This window comes from Poromitra crassiceps (genome assembly GCF_964638095.1).
Source record: "Poromitra crassiceps genome assembly, chromosome: 5".
NCBI classification, from domain to species: domain Eukaryota; kingdom Metazoa; phylum Chordata; class Actinopteri; order Beryciformes; family Melamphaidae; genus Poromitra; species Poromitra crassiceps.
This window is the reverse complement of record NC_139642.1, coordinates 33,101,719-33,127,640: the sequence shown is the minus strand read 5'-3', so window position 1 is coordinate 33,127,640 and position 25,922 is coordinate 33,101,719. Positions and strand designations below refer to the sequence as shown.

General features: G+C 44.9%; 1 protein-coding gene across 4 annotated transcripts in view; it reads left to right on the top strand.

Moving 5' to 3' along the window:
• The window catches only part of kcnab1a (potassium voltage-gated channel subfamily A regulatory beta subunit 1a), a gene marked incomplete at both ends in the record, with an annotated part of 180,623 nt that overhangs the window by 51,782 nt on the left and 102,919 nt on the right, over positions 1–25,922 (top strand). The window contains one exon of one of the 4 annotated variants that reach the window (XM_083636933.1): positions 9,495–9,703. The exons of the other annotated variants lie outside the window; for them this stretch is intronic. Coding sequence (XP_083493059.1) covers positions 9,495–9,703 — 209 coding nt within the window. Of the gene's footprint in view, positions 1–9,494; positions 9,704–25,922 lie in introns of those variants that run through there. 4 annotated transcript variants of the gene reach the window in all.

Sequence of the window (25,922 nt, the reverse complement as noted above, 5' to 3'; positions counted from 1 at the left end):
CACACACACACACAGGTGCAAAAATAGGACACCTTCTCTGTCGTATCCTCGGTGTTGTAAAGGTGACATCACTTGCCTCTGACACGGCAGGTGTTCCAGTGGAAAACAAAAACAGAAATGGTGAAAAAGGCGTGGATATGTGTACAACCTAAAATCATGTGGGCATGTTGAATTAGATTTACAGTCATTATCACGGGAAGTTAGGTATTTTCCCATTGTCCTTGATGTATTTTTTTTATAGATATTTTACACTTTGTTGGACATTTTGCTGCATGCAATGGAACACTACTGCTGCACTTCCCCTCTGTTTCCCTCTATTTCAGCTAGGAGCCGAGGAATACAGTATACAGATTGAGGGGCACACTTGAGACAAGATGCAGTACAGTAGCTGCTGATGTAGAATAAAAGCCAGCTTTAAGAGTTAGCTCTGCTCACGGCCAGCCAAGACGCTGTCACAGGCACTAGGATGTCTCATTAGTCTCTTCATGAGTCTGTGTTTGCCTCACTCCATAGTGGGAAACGGCTGCTTTCTGGGTTGCGGACAATGGCTGTAAAACTTCCAATAAAACATAGATGCTTATATTGATCGCCACTGAATTGCAGCCTCCTTTATTTGCCTCTAGAGAGAGGCAGAGGAAGAAACAGAGGTCTGCGTGTGTGTGTGGAATATAATACAACTCACTCAGTACGTTTACATGCACAGTTAAGTCGAGCTATGGTTATAGCTTGATTAGGCTATATACTCGGACTACTGTCCTTGTCCCAGTGTGTTAGGGTGTGTTAGTCGGACTTTTATAACTTCGATTTCAGTCGAGCTAACATGTTTACATGCATTTCAAAAGTCCGGTTTTAGGCGGACTAACTCAATAATTAGATTTTCTTTAAGTGCATGTAAATGTACCGACTGTGTACATGTGTGGGCATGTCTACTAGTCTTACACTATATTTGGCCTGTCCATCTGCTATTGATTTACGTCTCTCAATCACTGCACCTTTCATGCAGTGTCTTTCAGATCAAATGGATTGTCTGTGTAGTGTGTAGTGTGTGTGTAGTGTGTAGTGTGTGCGTAGTGTGTATGTATCTGCCAGCATCATTTGTTCATATACTGTATAAGAAAACAGGAAGAAAAGAACTAACAGCAGAAGCTTTGCTGGAGAGAACTCAAATACTGAAGCATCGGCATAAAACCTTAAATATATCTGAATCAAGGACATCTGAACCTGCCTTTTGACTCAAATTCATAAAGGAAATACATAATGCCAAATTATGTTTTGTTGAACGATGAAATTATTGGAATGTCCTTGTCCTTGTTAATGAGAGTGCTCGATGTAATTCAGTCAGACGCTTTCACAAATCCAAATGACCTCCAGTTCCCAGGGTTTAAGTTGTTTTAATACAAAAGAGGTGAACATGGGGCAAACCCAGTGTCAACTTGGTGTGAACGCGGCCAGTGAATCCGCAGCCATCAATACCTTGTTTTACATACATAGACTAGTGAAAGACTGCTCAGAAAGGTTTATTACAGATGTATTATTTATATTCTTTCCACAAGTCCACTCCAAACCAATCATTTTGACATGTTATCCATATTGGAAGAACTGTGACTAATTTTGTTTAAATAGGAATTTCACCAAACTACAGTATATTTCTGTTTTGACTGCACACACACACACACACACACACACACACACACACACACACACACACACACACACACACACACACACACACACACACACACACACACACACTCTGTCTCACTCACTTGTCTTCTGCACAGTAATACACCACACAATCACAATCTATTTCACTCAGCACTTTTCCAGTCCTCATTAAAGAGACGGGGGTTAAAGCTGGAAATTTGAGCCGGCTTGGAATGCAGGCGTGGGATTGGTTGGGAATCAGCTGCTCCCCTGTGGAACAGGAAGCCATCCAGCAGGATGTGATCGATCTGGAATGGGCAGCTTTTCCATTAACTGTGAGATTGATCTGTCTCTGTAAATACTTCACATTTACCTCCCAGTGAGGTGGGGGAGGGACAATGAGGAGTTAATTTCCAAAACACTACAATACATCATACACAACACAGCACAAGATCCATATCGACGAGCTACACTGCCACCATGAATCATGGAATGAAGAAAGATGAGATGACATCTGGGGCTATAGTTTGTTTTAAAAACCTATAGCAGATGGAACAAAGGACCATCTGTATCTATTAGTGCTGCCTTTGGGGAGACCACCTCCGGCTCCGCCCTGATGGGAGCATTTATTTTAAAGGCTCAGACTGCCAAAGCAGCAAATCATAGGAAAAGAAATGACAGACTCAATAAAAGGAGAATAACACATTTTCATCAGTGTCATGACTACTTTCAAACATTGCAACTGCCTTAAAAAGAACAACTGTTGATTTGCTTTTTACATATAGCATCTGTATACTATTTGCATGGACATTGAAGCTTCTCGTCTAGGATAGTGCCCACACACATATGGCTGCACTGCTGCTACTAGCTCACCCTTATGGTCCATTTCCACCGCTGGTATCAACGCGGCCCTGCACAGCTCGTCTCGCTTTTTTGTCTCATTCCACCGATCAAAAATGTGGACAGCCCGGGTTGAGTCGTGCTGCTTTTGGTCCCTGCTCTGTTGAGGTTCTAGGGCTGTGGACCCGGTACCATATGGTGACGTGAAAACACTGCAGACGACTGATTGGTCAGGCAGAATCGTGTTTACTGTAGGCATCTACTGTCAATGCTGGATACCAGTTTAGTGGGGCTTACCTTCTCTTCTGTTATTTCCAGAAGTTATTTCTTTTGTGTTGCTGCCTTCGGCTCTGGTGAAATAAAATCGATCTCCTTGCTCAGCTTTAACATGCGGTGGTTTTCAATTGTTTTGAGAGAGAAAAAAGTCCGCTCCTCGGGAAGCCCTTTGTAGTTGACTCCGCCAGGCCGCAGGCGAAGCCGCGGTCTTGCCTGTTGAGTTGCCGCTGGGGTTCTCCCCGTAGCGTCTCTCCCGTCCCCGCGCAGTGCATGCATGCATGTGAGTTTAGCCGTTTTCCCACATGCGCTTTGTACCGCAAAATGACCGGAACGTGGTCTAATGCCTGCATGTGTGAAAGTCGTCGTGCCGGTATAAGCGTGACCCCGTCATCGCCGACATTTCACCAGTTTCGAGCCAGTCAGAAGAGCGGTATGCGCTAAAGCGGATATAAGTGAGAAACGGATCCAGTCATTTTCCGCGACACCGGTCCTTCTCTCATCATGGGCGAGGTGTACACACGTTGCTTAACGTTCACTTCCAGCGTGCATCATCTAATCATTTGCGCACATCAACGCAAACTACTTCCACATTTCGCTTCATGCATTTGCTTTCTCTACACAGATACAAGCGTTGGGCAGCTTGCAAGCCTGCCATTCTCGCTGTGTCTGTCCTGTGTGGCTGCTCCCCTCTCTCGAGCAGAGGGGAGGGGGGAAATCGGCTGTGTTTATTACGCTGGCTTGACGCTGCTCTTCAGTCAAACGAGTGTGATTTATTGTGTGGCAAGTTTTGCGACCCCCCAAATAAGCTCCAGGTGACACAAGTGAGAAACGGGTGCAGTCATTTTCCGCTATCAGTGGGCGTTGTCTCAGGTGGTGTTGAAAATTGTTCAGAGCATCTTCCCAAAATAAATTCCCTCCTGGTCTCTCTCGCTTCCAGACGGCTCTTGTCTCACGCAGCAGCGCAGAGGTAGGCTACTTAACACTGTCATAATCTGTCCCCGGTTTAGTCAGTCTATCTTCATATTCTGCACGATGTTGAGCGGAGAAGACTGCGAACATGAATCTGTTTCTGTTCGCACATATATCCCTTTCCATTTTCGCCTTAATTTGTCTGCGTCGCTGTCTACGTTTGAGGAAAAAGCGCGTCAGCAATATTATCAAAGGAGTGGACGCCGGCTCCATGTTTGTTTGTTGTTTTTTTCTGACTGGCCTCAGTGGCCTGCAGCACAGACCCCAGGCCACTCTCCTCCGCCCCCCGCCCCCCGCCCGCTCCGCCGCACCCCACCCCCCAACATACCGGCTATTTGACGACTAGATTCCCACATGCGAACGCTCAGGTGTGAAGGGAAATTCCTGGAAATGTCCGATATTGACTTACAGGTAATTTTCCGGTACGCATGTGGAAAAACGGCTTTTGAGTAACAACAAAGTGATATCCATTCTCCTAGCCGATTGTCACATTTGCCCATGTACACTCTAGGTCATGTAGAGGCACCAGCATTTCATAATCAGTTTAAAAGTTCCGTGTATGGATTTCATTTTAACGTTATACTTATAGCCTACTTCGGCTATGGGCGGAGGGCAGATATGCGGTCGCTATGACGACCAGGTATGGGCGGAGGCAAGTAAACTTGCTATGGAAACAGAGTCTATATCAAGTAGAGCCGAGTAATACCAGATCGAGTAGAGCTGCACTGTGCTGTTATATGTGGTGGAAATGAGCCATTACTGTGATCACACATGGTACCAGGGCAGGGCGGGGGGCTCCTCTAAAAATCAATAAACATTTATTTGCTCAACTCCTGGTCCAGTCACTTATCATCTCTCGCCTGGACTACTGCAACGTGCTCCTGGCCGGCCTACCGGCCACCGACATCCGACCGCTTCAGCTCATTCAGAACGCTGCAGCCCGTCTGGTATTCAACCAACCCAAATTCTCTCATGTCACTCCCCTCTTCCAGGACCTCCACTGGCTTCCCATCTCGGCACGCATCAAATTCAAGACACTGGTACTGGCCTACAGGGCAGTACACCAGTCAGCTCCCCTGTACCTGCAATCTATGGTCAGGTTCCAAACCTCTCAGCGCTCCCTTCGCTCCTCCACCAGTGCAGGACGCCTCGCCCCTCCTTCGCTACGGGGGCTCAAAAGTCGCTCATCCCGATCTCGACTCTTCTCGTCCCTGGCACCTCAATGGTGGAACGAGCTTCCACCTTCGGTCAGGACAGCTGAATCACTGCCGATCTTTCGGAAAAGACTAAAGACACACCTTTTCAGGCTCCATCTGGGCCCTTCTTGATATAACTTCTTTCTCTCTCTTTCTAAAAAAAAAAAAAAAAAAAACTAACCTAAACTAAACTTGTACCACTGTTACTTCAGAAGTTGTAGTTGTCATAGACTGTGCTGCATAGTTGATTATCATAGTTATTGTAAGTCGCTTTGGATAAAAGCGTTTGCCAAATGACGTAATGTAATGTAATGTAATGTAAAACGATGGACTCTATGCCGATCAGTCACACTTATATCAAACCAATTACCTCCGCAGGCCGCTGCGGCCCTTGGCTCCTTAACACACCATATCCCAACAGACTGCTCTGGAGCCATTCAGAAGCCCTATTTAGACTGTTTCAGAGGAACAGGCAGGGTAACAGGGTTCTCATCCCAGCAGACTAATTTTAGTCGTGTCTAAATCTGCCGTGTGACTTTCACACACTGCATGCAGCCGTGTTAATAAAGATACGTGTTCTGGCCACTACAGTTACAGTAGACGCTGGAGTGATACTTTATGAGGAAAAACACTGACTGATAAGGCTGAGGTTAGAGTAGCATGACATTGTCATAGCTATTTACAAACGTGTCCTCTTGCCTGTGGACTGTAGTACGATGTAACATTGTAACATGGTACTGCACCAATGCATTCTGGGGGTACAGCAGCAGTTTCATGTTTGTTAGCATTACACACTTCTCACTTCTTACCAGTTTAGTCTGTTGACAGACAAGTTGACAAGGTTAACATCATTATGGGCTAACAAAAATACATGATAATTATTATAAGTACATGTATTCGTTCACGCCGATCTGGAAATATGTAGATTGGATGCGGATGTATAAGCTGAAGGTCTCGGTACCTCGTTAACATGCTTAACTCATCTTCCTCGCTCGCTGTTCGTTGTGCCCGGGTGACATGTTGGATGGTGTTTGTATTGACCAAACATTAGCATGGGGAAGCACTGCAGCGATGACATTTACACCACATGTGCCCATCCACTGTGCACAGAGGAGAGCGCACACACACACACACACACACACACACACACACACACAATAGAGAGCCCCCCCTGCAGCACAATGCTCCATTTACCTCTGCTTGACACCCTTTATACAATTATTGGAGAGCACACAACATAAACAACATGTAAACACACACACACATTTATACACACCCACGCACATGCACGCGCATGCACACACACACACACGGGAGGTAGAGCTGTCATCTGGGAATTGTAAGGTTCCCGGTGCATCGAAGTGTCCTTGAACAAGACACTGAACCCCTAACTGCTCCTGACGAGCTGGTTTAGCGTCTTGCATGGCTGCTGTCCGTTATGTGAATGTGAGTGTGAATGTGAGCTACCGGTATTCCTTGTAAAGGTATCGACTACTCAAAGCGCTCTATAAATACTCCATTTACCATTACACACGCACACACACATGCACGCACACACACACACCCCTTCACTTCCCAGCTCTATTACTCCTCAGCTTGCTCAGTTTTTACTCTTTTTCTTTCTCCAGATTCCAATCTCTCCACACCTCCCCCATCTCCTCCATCCATCCATCCATCCATCCATCCATCCACATCTCTCTTTCTCTCTGATTTGCAGCTGCCTCTAGGGGGTGTACTGTATGTACATGTATGTGCAGTATATACTGTGTGGACATGTGGGGAAAGATTACTTGCTGTCAGCAAATATGTTGCACCATATGTTGCATTTTTCACCGTGATGTGTGTTTTGCATAATTGTGTGTGTGTGTGTGTGTGTGTGTGTGTGTGTGTGTGTGTGTGTGTGTGTGTGTGTGTGTGTGTGTGTGTGTGCGTGCGCGTGCGCACGCAGGAAAAGACTACAAGACTCATCTAATCTACCAATTACACTACATGTATATCTGTCTAATACATCTCAGAGCAAACAAAAGCCCCTTTCTTACTTGGAGAAAAAGGTGGCACAGGGGAACAAGCCAATCAAGTGAAAGAAATAGAAAGTGGAAATGGAGAGAGAAGGAGAGAAAGAATGGGGGAGGTATAGAGAGAAAGAAAAGAAGAGAGGGGGAGGTATACAGAGAATGAATAGTGCAGTGTGCAGTACAGGAGGAATACTGTAAATGGAAACAGCTTTGGTGCGTGAAAAGTATTGACGAAAGAGATGAAGGAACCCCTAAAGACAAAGGTGTGAGAGAGAAATTGAATTGAGCTGAATTGAATTGAATTGAAATTGAATAAGAGAGAAACAGCTAAAGAAAAACAGAGAGAGTGGGAGTGAGAGTGAGAGTGAGAGAGAGACAGAAGTAGGCAGAGTGGGAGTGAGAGAGAGAGAATGAGAGAGAATAAAACAGAGAAACACAGAGAGAGAGAGAGAGAGAGAGAGCGAGAGAGCTATGCCTCTCACTTCCCTCAAGGTGTGCTGTCAGAGAGGGAGCCGCCCTGCTGGGGAAAAACAAAAACAAAACAAAAAACAGAGAAAATGGAGAATTAATGTCCTTACACACTGGGAGCATTTCCCCCCGTGTGATTAATCCGCACGTCAATAATATTTTTTGAACCTATATCAGTCAATGCAACCGTGCATACCAGCGGCAAAGTTTCACTGAGTGTTATTGCGCGTTTATTTTTTCAGACCAAGCTTGATTTTTCAGAAATTCGCTTCCGACGTGTTCACATCTGTTTGCTGTGATTAACAGGTGGGTCAAAATTCTCATTGCAATTTCCTGCTGTATATTTGCATCGCTCTTGATGTGTAACAGCCTTGAGGGTGGAGCATCAAAGCAAATATCAGAGAGCGAAGGGAGAGAGCAGAGAAAGAGGGGGGATCTGGGCCAGATGCACATAGTGACACACATTAACATGGGCAGACTGGAGGGAGCGCCAGAGAGCCTCGGAGAGACACAGAGAGAGGAAGACAGGCAGAGGAGAAGGAGGAGAGAACAAGTGACAAGACAGGAGAGACACACAGAGAAGAAGACAGACAGAGGAGAAGGAGGAGAGAACAAGTGACAAGACAGGAGAGACACACAGAGAAGAAGACAGACAGAGGAGAAGGAGGAGAGAACAAGTGACAAGACAGGAGAGACACACAGAGAAGAAGACAGACAGAGGAGAAGGAGGAGAGAACAAGTGACAAGACAGGAGAGACACACAGAGAAGAAGACAGACAGAGGAGAAGGAGGAGAGAACAAGTGACAAGACAGGAGAGACACACAGAGAAGAAGACAGACAGAGGAGAAGGAGGAGAGAACAAGTGACAAGACAGGAGAGACACACAGAGAAGAAGACAGACAGAGGAGAAGGAGGAGAGAACAAGTGACAAGACAGGAGAGACACACAGAGAAGAAGACAGAGGAGAGCCAGGAGAGAACAAGTGACAAGACAGGAGAGACACAGAGAGAAGAAGACAGACAGAGGGGGAGAGAAGAACCAGGAGAGAACAAGGGACAAGACAGGAGAGACACACAGAGAAGAAGACAGACAGAGGGGAAGAGAAGAACCAGGAGAGAACAAGGGACAACACAGGAGAGACACAGAGAGAGGAAGACAGGCAGAGGGGAAGAGAAGAACCAGGAGAGAACAAGGGACAAGACAAGAGAGACACAGAGAGAGGAAGACAGACAGAGAAGAAGGAGGAGAGAACAAGTGACAAGACAGCAGAAAGTGCTGATGGCACAACTGTGACGGTGCACCCTGCCTGCCTGCACCTCCCGCCCCCTCCCTGTCCCAACTCCTTATCCATCCTCTGACCCTGTCCCTCCTCTCTCTCTCTCTCTCTTTCTCTCTCTCTCTCACACTGTATCGCACTCGCTCTCTCACTCTTCCCACAGTCAGACCAGGGAGAGCAGTGCCAAGAACACTCTCTCTCTCTCTTTCTCTGCGTCCCCTCCTCTGGAATCTCTCCAGCTCCTCTTGCCATTCTGCGGCCAAAAGCCCCGTTTAGAAAAGTCCCTGAGCTCGGCAGCGGAGACGGGACACGGGGGGAACAGAGGAGGAGAGGAACAGGGGGGGCTGACGGCTGAGAGGAAGGAATTCAGGTTCCCTCAAAGAACTGAGGAGTGCTTTGTTCTTAACAGGCTTTTGATTGTCGACCTGTTCAGATGCCTCTCTCTCTCTCTCTCTCTCTCCTACGAGGACAGACTTTGAAAAGAACGATCTGAAGTGAACCGGCTCAACGTTTACAGCAGATGCGTTTACAGCTTTGTTTTGCCTCACAGAACAAAGTGTTGCAGATGGAGACGCGGCGTTCAGGACTTGGCTACTGAACAGCTCATCCACTTCCAAGGAAAGAGAAAGAACTTGTGAGGAAACAGAGGACTCCGAACACAGACTTTGATTACGGAAGAACGCAACGCTGAAACGAGTGATTTTGAAAAGACTCTGTTCGGGGCTTCCTCTCATTAAGTCGGACGTTCTCTCCAGTCTCTCTCGCCACGCCGTCCCATTCGTAGTACTTCCCTTCAACATCTCGCAGCCATGCAGGTGTCTATCGCCTGCACGGACCACGGGCTGAAGAGGGGGAATGGGGACCACGGCAAGAGCGCTGCCGGCCCCAATGTGGTGAACCAAGCCAGGGCCAAGTTCCGCACCGTGGCCATCATCGCCCGCAGCTTCGGCTCCTTCGCCCCGCGAAACCACATCTCACTGAAGGAGTCCACGGGCAAACACACCGGCATGAAGTACAGGTGTGTGTCAGCAGAGCATGGGGTCTGTGCGACTGTACATTCAATTATTGGGTTGTGGGGGTCTGGTCGAGACAGTTAGTTATTGTAGAATAAGCTTATGCTACCACATTATTAGTTATTGTAGAATAAGCTTATGCTACCACATTATTAGTTATTGTAGAATAAGCTTATGCTACCACATTATTAGTTATTGTAGAATAAGCTTATGCTACCACATTATTAGTTATTGTAGAATAAGCTTATGCTACCACATTATTAGTTATTGTAGAATAAGCTTATGCTACTACATTATTAGTTATTGTAGAATAAGCTTATGCTACCACATTATTAGTTATTGTAGAATAAGCTTATGCTACTACATTATTAGTTATTGTAGAATAAGCTTATGCTACCACATTATTAGTTATTGTAGAATAAGCTTATGCTACCACATTATTTTCCTTTCCACCTTTATGGTGCTGATTTCTTTTTTCATCTATTTTGGGGCTTTAATTTGTTACTTTCAACCAGTTAGGTTGAAAGGGTTCGAGGCAAAAACATTTTCAATTAATTGTGAAACAGATGTAAAACAAACTATGACTCATTTAATGCGTCCTTCAGTGTTCAATAATGCATGAGCTTGGGTTCTGACTTTCTTTCTCACAAAATTGAGTTAGCTACATATTCACGGTCTGTGAATGTTTATTTATTTATTTATTTCGAACAGTTAAATGTCAAGTTAAATGTCAAATCTTTGATGTTCAGTATCAAAGAACTGCAGCCAGGTAGAAGCTTACAGTATGACACCCGGTTCACAGCCTTTTATATGGCAGAATTGATCAACAAAATTAAATAAAAATTATGATAATAAAATAAAACCCACTTGCTTCTGAATGAATTGCAAGTAGCCATGAAAACATCCCACTCACTTAGTATGTTGCCTTCAGATTGTGGCATTTAAAAGAGGCACTCTTGTCGGTCTCAGCTGACGTGCCTTCTGCCAAGCCTGCAGACACTAACGCACATTCTGCAAATTGAATTTTCAATGTGCAGACTTGTCAGGACGGCACACTGACGCTGCCCATCCAACACAGAACACACTCTGGCTTTGTGTCTGTGGTGAAAAAGGAGGGCTCAGTCTTGACAGGTTCAACATCTAATTAGGGAAACCGCAGCAAAGGACGGTAAAAAGCACATGTGGGCTTGTAGTCAGGTTTGACTGTCTCCTCATATTGAGAATGAATGCTGTCTGCTTTGCTCCAGACTAACTTCACTGACACCTTCCACAGGCTCAGTGCCTGCTCCCTCTGTCAGTCAGTCTACTGCCCCATTCCTCTGACTCTTTCTTCTCACATCAACTTAAGCTGCGTTCACACCGACCTATTCAAGTTTTTCGCTGGCATCGAGTTTACATACAAAGTCAATGGAAACAAGCGATTGAGCGTATATTCGCCCGGGAGAAAAATCGGTGGGCGTCCGAGCGACAGAGACAGAGCAATAGGGAGAAAATTTGCTCATCGCCCGAGATGAAATATCCCAACTCGAGCGAAATTACGCTGGCATCAGTCGCTCGCTGTTCAACGCTGATTGGCTGCCGTGTGAGAGTGAGTCAAGGATCACACTGGCTTGGAACAAACCGCTGGTTTATTGGGTGGCAACAACCCGCATTGACAGCTGATTGACAGGCTGACAGCTGACATGAAGTGAAGTCTGTACTACCGGTATGGAGCTCGCGTTAGGAGCACGCTGATAGGCATAGCTTGTAAACAACTACGGTGGCTCGTAGTGGACAAATATCATGACATTGCGTAACGTTATAGCCCTCAGATGTCCGTCAATTCTTGTGCCTGTTGACGAGCGATTTAAACAGAGCGACAGAGCGATTCCAAAGGGTTGAATCGAGCGACAGAGAGAAAAATAAATATCTCTGTGTGAACACAGCTTTACTCTCCTATCTATCAAACCCTAAATCTCTCTCTCTCTCTCTCTCTCTCTCTCTATGTCTCTATATGTCTCTCTCTCACCATCACTCTCACTCTCAAATGGTCAAAACTCAAATGCTTTCAAATGAATGGAAGAGGACTCTTCTGTTTCCACACACCTAAACACTTTTCCTCTACCTTTAAGTCACGCATACTGTACACAGTAGGGATGCACGATATGGATTTTTAGAGCCGATACGATAACCGATAAATATATTCTTCTTGGCCGATAACCGATACGATATAACCGATAATTATTATATAAAAAAAAATATATATATATATATTTTTAGTTTTTAACCTGTATTTTATGCACACCTGGGGTTAAAAAAGGGTTAGGGTAGATGTATGGATGTAGTGAGCATAGTTCTGACCTAACCAAATCTAACTGACATCACTGTGAACGCAAAACGAAGAAAACTTCTGATATAATATGATTGTTTTAATAAAGTGTATCACTCAATTATAGTCAATACAAAAATAAAGGCTTTTATATAACGGAAAGCCAAGCTGCTTAGTCTGCAGATAAAACACAATGACAAAAGGCATAGTAATTTAGACTTGTCATACTGATCTGTTAAAATTTTGCATGGGTTCCAGTTCTCAGTGAGTTGTAGCCTGGGCCCAATGAATGGGGCAGGCACTATATAAACCATCTGTGTCGTTTCACTTTTTACTGAAAAATGCTGCCACCAGATTAAAGAAAAGAACCCTATGTTGACTGACTGATGCTTTTTATGTAGCCTAATGTGCGCGCGACTGCGCCTTTGTTTTCATTATTGGCTGTTAGATGGCTCTGTCCAGCACTGTGGTCCAGCAGCTAACGCTAACTAGCGCGGTTAGCTTAACGTTAGCGAGTGGTTGCGAGTTAAATACACAATCCCTGGATGTTTCATTTCGGGTAAAGGGGTTTCCATTAGTTTCTATAAGTTTACGCCAGCTCTGTGTATTAAGTGCTTTTGCGGGGCTGTTTGATCACAAGCCACAGACTGTAAATGTCACAAGCATTTTGTCTGCCAAGCGGACGAGTCTGCAGGGTAGGCCGCACGACGAGCTAATGCTAACAAAACTCGCTAACAATAACAACAAACATATCCGCTGCATCATCGCCAGCTTTGGTTTAACGTAATGCCAGCTTATTGGTTTCCCCTCCTCTCGGAACCTGTGTGGGACATGGATTGCAAATTACAGTAGCTTGATAATTCTGAAACTGCAGCATACTGGCAGCAGCCATGTTTGCGTCGCAGCTGTGATGTCACGAATGTGCGACAACAAAAGCTCCGCTTCCGAGGCAAAAAATAAAGCAGGATTATTATCGGATAATTTATCGGAAAAAGGCCATTATCGGAATAATAAATAATAACGCAAATGGCAATATTGGCCGATAATTTATCGGTCCGATAATTATCGTGCATCCCTAGTACACAGCACTGTCTCCCGCTTCTCTCTCTCTCTCTCTCTCTCTCTGTGGTTTGGTGCGTTCGTGTTTGTGTGTGACAGAGTGAAGAGTGAAGTTAGTATTTACTATTTAGTGCTGCTATATACACTATGAAGCTGTTCATATTCCATTGACAAAAATCTGTAATAAACCTGTCTTCAATGTCAAGGCAAGGAAAAGCACATCAGACACATATTTACTGAGACAAACCTCGGCCTGACAGTAATTTTGTCACTTTGGGGACATTGTTCGGGCTGTTTTAGGACTTTGACTTTGACTGCTCTGATAACAAGCACAAACCTTTAAGCCCATGGCACAGGGGTGTGGCCATTCATTCAGCTTTATGGCACCACTCCCCCTACCCACCACTCCCCCTAACCACTCCCCCTACCCACCCCTCCCCCTAACCACTCCCCCTACCCACCACTCACCCTACCCACCCCTCCCCCTAACCACTCACCCTACCCACCCCTCCCCCTAACCACCCCTCCCCCTACCCACCGCTCCCCCTAACCACCCACTTCCCCTACCCACCCCTCCCCCTACCCACCCCTCAAATCACTCTCTACCACCATCCTATCTCTAGCTACGGCCCATATTCTCACTAAACGTCCATGGACCATGAGTGAGTTCCTCCATCCAAACTTCGCAGCTTCGGCGATCAAGCCTTCTCCAGAGCAGGCCCCCGTCTCTGGAACTCTCCCTCCCAGTCCGTCCGAGACTCACCCTCACTCACCATCTTCAAATCCCCCCTAAAAACCAACCTGTTCTCCCAGGCTTACAACCATCCCCCACCCATAACCACATCTACCACCCCTCCCTGCTCCCTCTCTCCTCTCCCCTCTCATCTACCCGGCCCCTCTTCCTCCCTCCTCCCACTCCTCCTCCTATGTATCCGTGCTTACCTTCGCTGTCTATTTTCTATCTGTTCCCTGTTCCTCATTCCTCTTTTGTTCCTCTACTAGTTTTTTGTCGACTCATATTGTCATTATTATTATTATTATTATATGAGTGAGTGACTGAATAAGTGAGTAGCTGTTTCTCAATGTTAAGGTTCCTTCCTCGCCAGGATGGGTCCTTCCATGTTCCTTCCTAGTCAGTGAGGAAGGACTCTTGCCTGCCCTCTGTAGGAAGACCCATCCTACTGAGGAAGGAACCTTCATATTGAGAAACGGCCAGTGAGTGAGTGAGTGACTGTCCTGACTTTTCCATTCCCTGACCCCGGCGGGGCCTGGTGGCCCAGCGCCGTGGGAAAAAGAGAAGGTTTGCCATGCTGTGCTGATTTCATCATACGTTGATGATACAAATTGTTGCAGAGAGTTGCAATGTTTCAGTGAAAATAAGGCCTACGCCACCTAAATGCTATGAATTATTGATGGCTTAAGTGCTGAATAGAGCGACACAGCACGCTATACGGAACACATTACAGTCAAAGAAAAGGAATATTAACATAATGTGGCATGTAAAAAAAACATGGAATATATATGATGCATGTCTCCTGTAATCCCCTCCTTTGGAAACTGATCAAAGAGTGGGAAGTGTCACAACTGCCTACACACACACACACAAATGTATTGCTGCTCATCAACACATGGAATGCACATACCGCAGAGAAACACACTGGGGCACGCACACACACACACACACACACACACACACACACACACACACAGCCTCTCATATAGCGCACACCATATGCCACTGCAGTCTTCCTGTCAGATTGTCATTAAAAGTTCAGTAGGCAGTATAGAGAGTGAAAATTGGTTCTGACAATAGAAGAGGATGGGCTAGAATTTCTACTCACTGCTCTATAGAGATGAGTGACAGAGAGAGAGAGAGAGACAGAGAGAGGAACAAGGAGAGAAGAGAGGGCAAGAGAAATGGAGAGAGAGAAGGAGGCAGGGAGAGAGAGGTAGGGAGAGAGAGGGAGAGTTGGGAAGGCACAGAGATTAAGAGAATGGATACCTATATGTGATCGATACCTATATGTGTATTGATCATTCAGTGCTGCATTGTCTTCAACTGACAGTAATACTCTGTAGGATATACTCTCTATGCTCTCTCTCCCCCTCCCTCTCTTCCAGAAAGTGAACCCTAGGTTCCACACACCATCTGCTTTGGCATTGCAGATGATCATGCAGGACTTGTGTCCCTTGGTGTACGTGTGTGTGTGTGTGTGTGTGTGTGTGTGTGTGTGTGTGTGTGTGCGCACGTATGTGTGTGTGTGTGTGTGTGTGTGTGTGTATGCGCACGTATGTGTGTGTATGTGTGTGTGTGTGTGCGCACACGTGTGTGTTTTATGTGATTGTTAGAATCAAAAGCTATCGGAGATGACAGTTGGTGGCATGGGAGAGACCAATACCCTATAGACAGACACATGGGTGGTGTAGTTACACTACACATTACCAAATGACATGAATCGGAATGTAATGTGCTACTGAGTGAGTGTGTGCACCTACAACCCATATCATTACAGAGTGTCAGTGTCACAAAGTGTTTGTCATGTAAACCTTTTCTATTTGCTCTATTCCCTAATAGCATTGTCACATCTTGTTGACTTACAACAGGAACAAGTACAGCAAGTGTACTATCCATTTCTCAACTGTCTCAAGAATTTAAACGCCTGTTCTGACCTGTGTCCCTCTCATCTCTCTGTGACAAGTGGTTTCTTTCTGACCTGTCTCCCTCTCATCTCTCTGTCACAAGTGGTTTCTAATGTTCTGACCTGTCTCCCTCTCATCTCTCTGTCACAAGTGGTTTCTAATGTTCTGACCTGTCTCCCTCTCATCTCTCTGTCACAAGTGGTTTCTAATGTTCTGACCTGTCTCCCTCTCATCTCTCTGTCACAAGTGGTTTCTTTCTGATCTAGACCCCTCTCATCTCTCTGTCACAAGTGGTTTCTTTCTGATCTAGACCCCTCTCATCTCTCTGTCACAAGTGGTTTCTTTCTGACCTGTCTCCCTCTCATCTCTCTGTCACAAGTGGTTTCTAATGTTCAGACCTGTCTCCCTCTCATCTCTCTGTCAGAAGTAGTTTCTTTCTGATCTAGACCCCTCTCATCTCTCTGTCACAAGTGGTTTCTTTCTGATCTAGACCCCTCTCATCTCTCTGTCACAAGTGGTTTCTTTCTGATCTAGACTCCTCTCATCTCTCTGTCACAAGTGGTTTCTTTCTGATCTAGACCCCTCTCATCTCTCTGTCACAAGTGGTTTCTTTCTGATCTAGACCCCTCTCATCTCTCTGTCACAAGTGGTTTCTTTCTGATCTAGACCCCTCTCATCTCTCTGTCACAAGCGGTTTCTTTCTGATCTAGACCCCTCTCATCTCTCTGTCACACGTGTTCTGATCTCTGTTGTCCCTCTCATCTCTCTTTCACAAGTAGTTTCTTTCTGATCTGTTGTCCCTCTCATCTCTCTGTCACAAGTGGTTTCTTTCTGATCTGTCTCCCTCTCATCTCTCTGTCACAAGTGGTTTCTAAAAAGCAAATATCCAAAATCATGCCCATGGTTTGCTCTTCATATTGTGCACAGTCAGTGCAGTTCTAGTGCTGTTGGACTTTAATGGAGTGGGACAGGGATGGAAAATGTGTGACACTACTCTCATTATACTCTAGACGCAGATTTATTACGAGGACAGATGCAATCAAAGTTGAAGCATAAAGATAGACACAAACACACATTCATACATGCGCACACACACACACACACACACACACTCATCACACGCAGATTGGTGTGATGAGCACCATCTGATCATCAATACGCGTAACACAGAAGAAATTGTGTTTGACCCTAGATCAATCGGAGACCACAGCCCTCTTTCCATCAATGGCCAGAACATCAACCAGGTCTCCTCCTATAAATATCTAGGGGTGTACATCGATAATATGCTTAACTGGCAGACGCACGTATCAAATATCTGCTCTAGGATTCATCAGCGCCTTCATTTTCTGCGGCGTCTGAGAGTCTTTGGTCTAAGTAGAAATATTATGTTGATTTTTTATAGAGCAACCATTGAGTCGGTGCTGCGCTATGGAATAACTAGCTGGTTCGGAAACCTAACGGTTAAGACAAAAGCTCAAATATCCAACTTGGTCAAGACAGCAGGGAAGGTAATGGGGCAGCCCCCACCCCCTGGTCTCCAGGACATATATGTCCAGTCTGCTACTCGGCAGGCCAACAACATCCTAGATGACCCCTCGCATGTACTGCACTCCCAGTTTGAGCTCTTACAGTCAGGAAGGAGGTACAGGGTCCCTTTGTGCAAACACAATCGTTATAAAAACTCGTTTGTCCCTCAATCAATTAACCTTATTAATGAGCAGCTAGGAGAGGACAGACGGACCTGAGGACCATGTAGCCTACTACAGATACTTTTTGTACTTGCGACTAGAGATGCTGCGATCCGATCATGTGATCGGATATCGGCGCGATATCAGCCAAAAAACATGGATCGGATCGGATCGGATTCCAGCGAAAATGACCGATCCAAGGCTCCGATATAAGCACTCCATTCCATGACTCCGCTCCAGGATTTCTATCCAGCATGCAGCAGCAGCAGCACAGAGGCCGCGTTGAGCCTAGGATGGCCAGGGCCAAAACGTCAGACACACCCGTCCTTAACCTATGTGCGATTCGAAATCACGCGTCCGCACCAGTTTGACAGTTTCAAATTATAACAAACAACCACTATTGCAATTTGCAATACATGTCCTGCAAGGTTTCTGAGATTAGGGGAAAGTCTGAGCTGGCGTTACGCTAAACCAAACGTGGGGATGAGGCAGCGGATTTGTTTTGGCGTTAACGTTAACTAGCTGTTGTGATGATGGCTAACGTTAGCTAGCTGGATAGGCTATCAGGGCAGCGCTCCACAAGCTTGTTGTGACCAAAACCCCCGCATTTAAAGCATTTCATACTCCCAGAGCTGGCGTAAACCATAGAGAACCTCATGCATTAGCCTACTCAAAATGAAACGTCCAGGGTTTGTGTCTCCAAAATCAACTAACGCTAAACGTTACATGCAAGCTAACGTAGCTAGCTGCGGAGCACTCATGATCTATAAGGAAAACGAATGCGCACATAGCCTACATAATTGTCAACATCACATACATGTATTTTCTTTAATCTAGACTACAGGCATCATTTTTCAGTCAAAAGTGAAACGACACAGATATGATGGCGTATGAGGCTTTCCATGCCTCACTATAGAACTGGCCCCATGCAAAATTCAGACCGCTTATATGTTGCCGTCATGCCAATAAGAGTCTAAATGTAATTTTTTATGTTTTATCTGCAGACTAAGCAGCTAGGCTTTCGGTTCTATAAAAGCCATTATTTTTTGTATTGACTATTGAGTGATACACTTTACTAAAAAAAATATTATATCACAATAGTGATGTCAGATTTGCTTAGGTCAGAGCTATGGAATATTAAATCATCCATCTCGCCCAGCCCTAATTTGATTGTTATGTTTTAGTTTTACATCAAATTAATTAGATGAACTAAATCGTTTACATACTATATTACCAAAGCACACACATACATACCTAACCCTAAAAATGTTTGTTGCCTGCTAGCTATCAGACAGCATAGAGAGACTTAAATATGTGCTGTATCGGTATCGGATCGAAATCGGTATCGAATCGGGTATCGAAATTTGATCGGAATCGGATCGGTTTTGAGCTAAAATATCGAAATCGGATCGGAATTGAAAAATCTCGATCGCAGCATCTCTACTTGCGACCTGTGTGTGTGTGTGTGTGTGTGTGTGTGTGTGTGTGTGTGAGAGAGAGAGAGCATGCGCAACTGTGCATGTGTGGGTGTGTGGGTGAGTGGCACATCCAGGGTGGGAATGTGGGTGGATGCTAAATGTGTGTGGGGATGATGTCACATGTCATGATAACTGTCATGATAAATTTTATGTTATAGTAGATGTGTTGATGCCCATGGTGTTGGGCTGGTGTTTTTTGTATGTATCACTGCTACTGTTATTTGTATGTTGCAGCTTGAGCTTGTCGTCCACAACAAGTTTCTCCTAAGGGAGACCAAATAAAATAATCAATCAATCAATCAATCAATCAAAACACACACACACACACACACACACACACACACACACACACACACACACACACACACACACACACACACACACACACACACACACAGGCAGCATACAGAGCAAGACACAAGAGCAACCTCCAGACTGGTAGATAGTTAAATGCACATTATGTAACTTTTTTGGCTTAGCTTTTTAATAATTGTGATGGTACAGTTGTAATGGGTACTCTAGAATGGCGCCTCTATCATTCCCACAATGCCCTCTGAAGGCCTGTTCCTGGGCTGCGTTCCAATACCCATACTTGTACTTCTTTCTTGTAGTATGTACTGCCGCTGCCCTCACAAAGTATGGATTGTAGTGTGTAGCATGCATGTAAAATGCATACTATTGGGACACACTACATCTGTCGTCAAATGAGCTTCCTGAACTCCGACCTCTTGCTCACTTCCGCCGACGTCCGCAGCGCCACATTTTTATTTTTATTTTTTTTATTCAATAAACAAAGTCTGGCAATAAAACAGTACATTATACAAAAAATTCAGACTAAGCATTTACAAAATTGGAACAGACAATCAAATAAACAAATTGCTGTTATATTGTAATGTATGTGGTTGTTTCTAATAAACTGATGTGATGATACTTACATGCAGTCTCATTCTTAACAGTATAATAACGTGCATATTTCTGTCAGTGTTTTTATCATAGTTATTGACGTGTTCACGGCGTCATGGAGGTGAGCGTGGATTATACACGCAGCTCAGTCAGTGCGACGTAACTCCAGTAGGTGGCGGTAATGCACAAAAAGTTGTTTGCCAACCGCCATAAAACATTAGAAGAAGAAGAACTTCCGCTGCGCAAAGGATTGTGGGGAAGTTTGGCTGGCGCAGCATGCATCGATGCATACTCCGAAATAGGAGCTGATGTAGTACAACATCCTGGTACTCTTGGCATACTGCATCTGACATACTATGTATTGGGACATACTAATTCTTTTTTTGCCTACTAAATAGTATGGAAGTATGGGTATTGGAACGGGGCCCTGCACTATGTATTTTTGGTCCCGGAACCGAAGAGCCTGTCAAGTTACTTGGAACTTTTAACTAAATTTCCTGTGCAGCTCCTTCAAATTAAAAGTTTTCCGCTGACAACTACAGGGATACTTTTATTGTGAAATACGTATAGGAAGTCATTTAAAGTGTTTTACTTGCGAATTTGATTAGCGGTGCAATTAGCCACTTCTCTCACTAAAACAAGTCCAGACAAGAACATTTGGGGATGTTTGGGCTATCGCCCCCCCCCCCCCAGCGAATCAGTAACACTCCAGAAAGATAAGCAAAGTAGAGCGTATACAAGCAGAAACGGTAAAATAAGGCTGATATCTGAACGCAAACAGGGAAGTGTAGCATCTGTAACTGTGGGGGCGCAGTTTCCCCAAATAGAAAAACGACATAATGGAGTTTTAAAATGGACGTAATGGTAGTAATTTCATTCCCTCCCATCGCCTACATCCTTTTCTATGGAAGAATTTTTGATATAAATAAACTCACGCCTCTAATCAGATCACCTCGGTGGTGACAGCCCATGCAGGTTAAAGCACTAAATAAATACTGTTGGTGATTGCAATGACCTGGCTTATCGACTGATTGATAGATGTATGTGTTGTTTATTGGTGCGCTATGCCAGTCTGAGTGAGCAGAAATCAATTTGCATTTAAATCAACTCTGACCACAGCGGAGCAGCACAGCACACACATTCACACCCTCAGAAAAATACATGCATTGTTCTACATCTTATACAGTGATTAGATCAAATAAAGTGAGTACTGGCTTATGCCAGAAAAGCCTATAGCTACATTTTGTACTTCATTCAGACAGTGCAGCAGTAACAAAGGGTATAGTATATTAAAACAACAATAATAAAATAATCTACCATACTGTGGTGAGAGTCCATTTAATTGATAATGATTTCCTCTCTTTCAGACTGGCATAGCGCCTCAGCAAACAATATTTAAATCAGTCAATGGAAACACACAGCAAAGAGAAACGGGACTGCTCTCATGGACGAATCAAGCATTCAAAGCCATGGTGTGTGTAGCAGCCTACTGCCGGTGGGATGCGACGCACTGAGCGAGCCACCAGGGCGCCACTGGCTCCTCTCTTTTCAACTGCGAGCTGTGAATCAGTCTGTGCTCCTCGCCAGGCGCCGCGTGGCGACTGGCGAGCAAATCATACCAGTCAAAGCAGCAGTCTCTTCTGGGTTTTGCCTCTTTGTTGGGTTCATGCCATCGGTTTCTCACTCTCGCCCGCTCTCTCTGTGGGTTTCCTCTGCTGCGAGAGAGAGAGAGAGAGAGAGAGAAGAGAGAGAGAGAGTGAGACAGAGAGAGAAGAGAAGCAAGGGTATATGCAAGTACAGTGAAAAGGGAAAGGAGGGACTCACACACACACACATGCACAAACCCACACACATACAAATGAAAGCAGGCTTATCTGTATTCCATTAATTCATATTTACATGAATCACATGCATTATTAACAAGTGCACGCATGCACACACACACACACACACTTCTCCCACCATTTATCTCAGTTCTATGCAGTTTTTCAATTTAATTTCCCACTTATCTAAAATGGGTGTTTTCCTGCATGTGCGTCCCACACTCACACAGCAAGTCAACTGTCACTAAGAGCGTTTCTCCTCCATGAGAGCTCAAACTCTGCTGACCCTTTTGTTTCAGAGGGAGAGGAGCGGTGTGTGTGTGTGTGTGTGTGTGTGGGGGGGGGGGGTCAGGGAGAGGAGCGGTGTGTGTGTGTGTGTGTGTGTGGGGGGGGGGGGTATGGGGAGGTTAGAGAGAGTGAGGCCAAAGACTGTGAAGCACGCAAACCCTCACTCTGATGAGTGAGCCACACAAACAGCCACATGCAGACACACATTCAGTACAACACAACATGATCTTAAGACAGGGTTGCCACACCCTTTTAATCATCAAATTCAAGGACTTTCCAGGCCCGATTCGCTCTAATTCAAGGACCCAATATGGTGTTGTTTAAACAACACCATATTAATGAGAGCCAGCCTAAACATAATCTCAGCTGATGTTTCAAGGTTCAACACGGTAAAAAAAAAACTAATATATAAGGCATTATGGTGCACAAAGCTGCTCACCCACTGGTAATTTGGCACAGAGGGCCGTTGCCAACTCAGCTAGCCTCCTGTCAGCTAGCCTCCTGTCAGCTAGCCTCCTGTCAGCTAGCTCAATACAATGGTGTGAAAGATGAGATTAGCAGCTTTGGTAAAAATGTATGTGTGATATGACATCCTATAGGGGAGGATGTGTAGGCAGGTGTGTGTGTGTGTGTGTGTGTGTGTGTGTGTGTGTGTGTGTGTGTGTGTGTGTGTGTGTGTGTGTGTGTGTGTGTGTGTGTGTGTGTGTGTGTGTGAGACACTGGAGGAGGGGGGAGCTAATGAATTAAACTGTTTAAGTTAAAGTGAATAATTGTATTATCCCAAGGTCTAAATGGTGGGCGCACCGTGCAGGTGCATATGGGTGTTTGTATTACAGGAAGTTGGCAGCTGTTGCTCACAGTACATCCTGTTCAGAGCACGGGAACAAACGGCATAACAGGAGAAAAAAGGAGACAAGGAGAAAAAAGGGAGAAAACCGCCACACAGCAAACACTCAATGCATTATCTCCGTTTGTTGCTATGGTGATGTGCCAAATAATCATGCACTTGGCTCTAATAGTGCCATCATTCAATTTGGAACACTTTAAAAGACACAAACCCACACACCCACATAGAAAACTAAAACAAGAGACATATTTACATACTGTAAGGCTGAGTGCAATGCAAGAAATATGGGCAAGGGAAAGATATTAAATTAGTATTTATTTATTTATTTATATACTGTACAGTAGCACTTATTTAAAGACATTTGCTTCGCAAGAATAACGTTTTATTAAAGTAAATGGTAAATGGATGGTAAATGGACTGCATTTATATAGCGCTTTTATCCAAAGTGCTTTACAATGTGCCTACATTCACCCATTCACACACCGAAGGCAGCCAGCTGCCACGCAGGGTGCTGGCACAGCCATCGGGAGCAATTTGGGGTTCAGTGTCTTGCCCAAGGACACTTCGACATGCGGACTGGAGGAGCCGGGGATCGAACCACCGACCTTCTGGTTAGTGGACGACACGCTCTACCTCCTGAGCCACAGCCGCCACCTTAATAAAGTTTTATTAACTAATTAAAGTAGAAGCGGGGAAGGCAGGTTGAGGGTTTTTTCTTCTTTTCTTCACTTATTGCCGTCTAATCGGGCAGACAAGCGACAGGCAGCAGCAACTGTTTGTGTGTGTGTGTGTGTGTGTGTGTGTGTGTGTGTGTGTGTGTGTGTGTGTGTGTGTGTGTGTGTGTGTGTGTGTGTGTTTTTACATGTGCAGTAAAAGACTGGACTTCAAAGAAGACTGCACTGTATATCAACATCTGATAAAGGCAACTGCAAATAGTTTACTGAAAGGCATGTTTGCCTTGGCTAAATGTGAATTTGGGACTGTTCTAGTCAGATACTAGTCAGATAAAATGAATAGATAATATATGCATGTATCTCTATATCTGTGCTTTGTTGCTTGGGGTGGGAGGGCATGGGTTTAAAGTGTGTTTGAAGCTGTCAGAGATACACACACATACACACACACACACACACACACACACACACACACACACACACACACACACACACACACACACACACACACAGGTATTTAGCAGCTTCAGAGGGATGCAGGGATGAGAAAAGGAGGGAGAGAGGATAAGAAAGACAGAGCAGGGGGCTGTGTGAAATCTATGACGATAACAGCAGTAAATCCCTATAGCTATGGGGCCTATCATACTGAAGTGTGGATAACAAGCAGCGCTTGTCTCTGGCTGTCTGTCAGCCTGTAAACTGCTGCTCTGCATATTCATTATTGTGACAGCTCTGCAGTGTTCAAACCTTTTCCCCTCTTTTATTTGACAGCAATGCTGATCATTCTTGCACGCCTCTGTCAGTACAGTCGCGGAATAAAACGCTATTGCGCTCAGTAAGTCAGTGCCACCTGATTGGATGACGTTACATCATCAACGTTATATCCCAGGTTGTGTGTGTAGACAATGTGCTGCCACAGTGTAGCAGATGTGCCACAGCTCTGTGTGTGTGTGTGTGTGTGTGTGTGTGTGTGTGTGCACGTGCTGTCTCTGTAGTGTGTACCCATGGATTTTTGTTTTGTTTTTCTTCTACCTTTTCTAATGTGATCTCAGTAGTGTTGGATGGCTTTTCCTGCTGATGTTAAGCACATCCCCGTTCAGATGTCAAGTGTTTTACAGCGAGACATACATACTCGAATGTCACTGCAGTACACCTCCAAAACACTAGGTGGCTTGTGGTGCACTCATGTCCATCATGCAATCGTGTTGTTTACCAAGAACGTGCAATCATGGCGGCGAAGTTGAAGTGCATGCTATGCAGAAGGCTTTGCTAGATGAGAAACAAGCATTGTTAAATTGTCAAGAATTGTCATCTTCCCCTCTCACAACGTCACACAGCAAGTAGTACGTTAATATATACGTACACGGCCCAAGGCAACCGCCAAACACAGTTCTCGTGCTCTTCACGCCATCTCCACGTCGACGCAGCCTAGTCACATTTTCGAGGAGCTAGCGAGCCCGCATGGCGGGTGAGCCTAGGAATCGAGCGTGCATAGCGTGCGAGATACCTAGTTGGTTAAAAGCAAAAACAAATGTTTTAGGTGTTACGCTTTAATGACCGGAAACAAAACGTTATTTTTCACCTTGTTAAAAAAAAGTTAACTGGGAAAGTGGGAAGTTTCTGACTTCATGTGAAATTTTCAAGTAGGCCATTTGTTTTTCCCGATATATCTAAAATCACATAGAAATGAGAGAGAGCACTGAATGATCATCTCACATCTCTCTGCCAGATCTCTCTCTCCCTCCTTCTCTCCATTTCTTTCTCCCTCCCCTCCTCTCTCCATCTCTCCTCTCCCACTTTGAGCCTGGCCATCTCTCTCTTGCAGAGATTCAATCTATGATCCTATACTGTTTTAATCAGGTGCTCTGAGGCACATTGAGGATCTGAGGATTATTTAAAATATACAGTACTTATTAATTAATAGTTCACATTTGGCTCAGGCTTATATCTATACTATCAAACTCATATGAAAACTGAACAATGATGAATGAATAGCCTATCTACTTTTACTTTACGGTTACAGTTTGACCTAGTCTGATTATAAGTACTTCAACATACAGAGGACACTCAGTCTTAATTGCATAATGAGGATGTCCAGCGAAAACCTGGCTTCTCCTACTTGACTTTTGACTAAACTATAATTCACAGCTGTTGTTTCTAATGCAGAGAGGGGATGAATAGCACGCTGATTAGCACACCTCCAGCCAGAGAGGACGGCCCAGAGTCCGCGGAGTCATTCCAATCAAAGACGACACCACTGATTAGTTCCTCTGACATCACATGTGTAGCTATATTGGCATCACTGAGAAAATCAATACGCTTTTCTCATCTCAAGCTTTCTTTACACAGCTGACCCGCTCCAGAGCTGGGATACAATTAGACGCAAATCAGTTTACACAGGCGTTCTTCATCTGCCTTTCCCGCGGCCCGGCCATGTTTACACTGTGGAGGCCAAGCCGTCTGTGCGGCAATAAAGACTTCTTATGGTGGAGGATGACTGCGATATCATTAAAAAT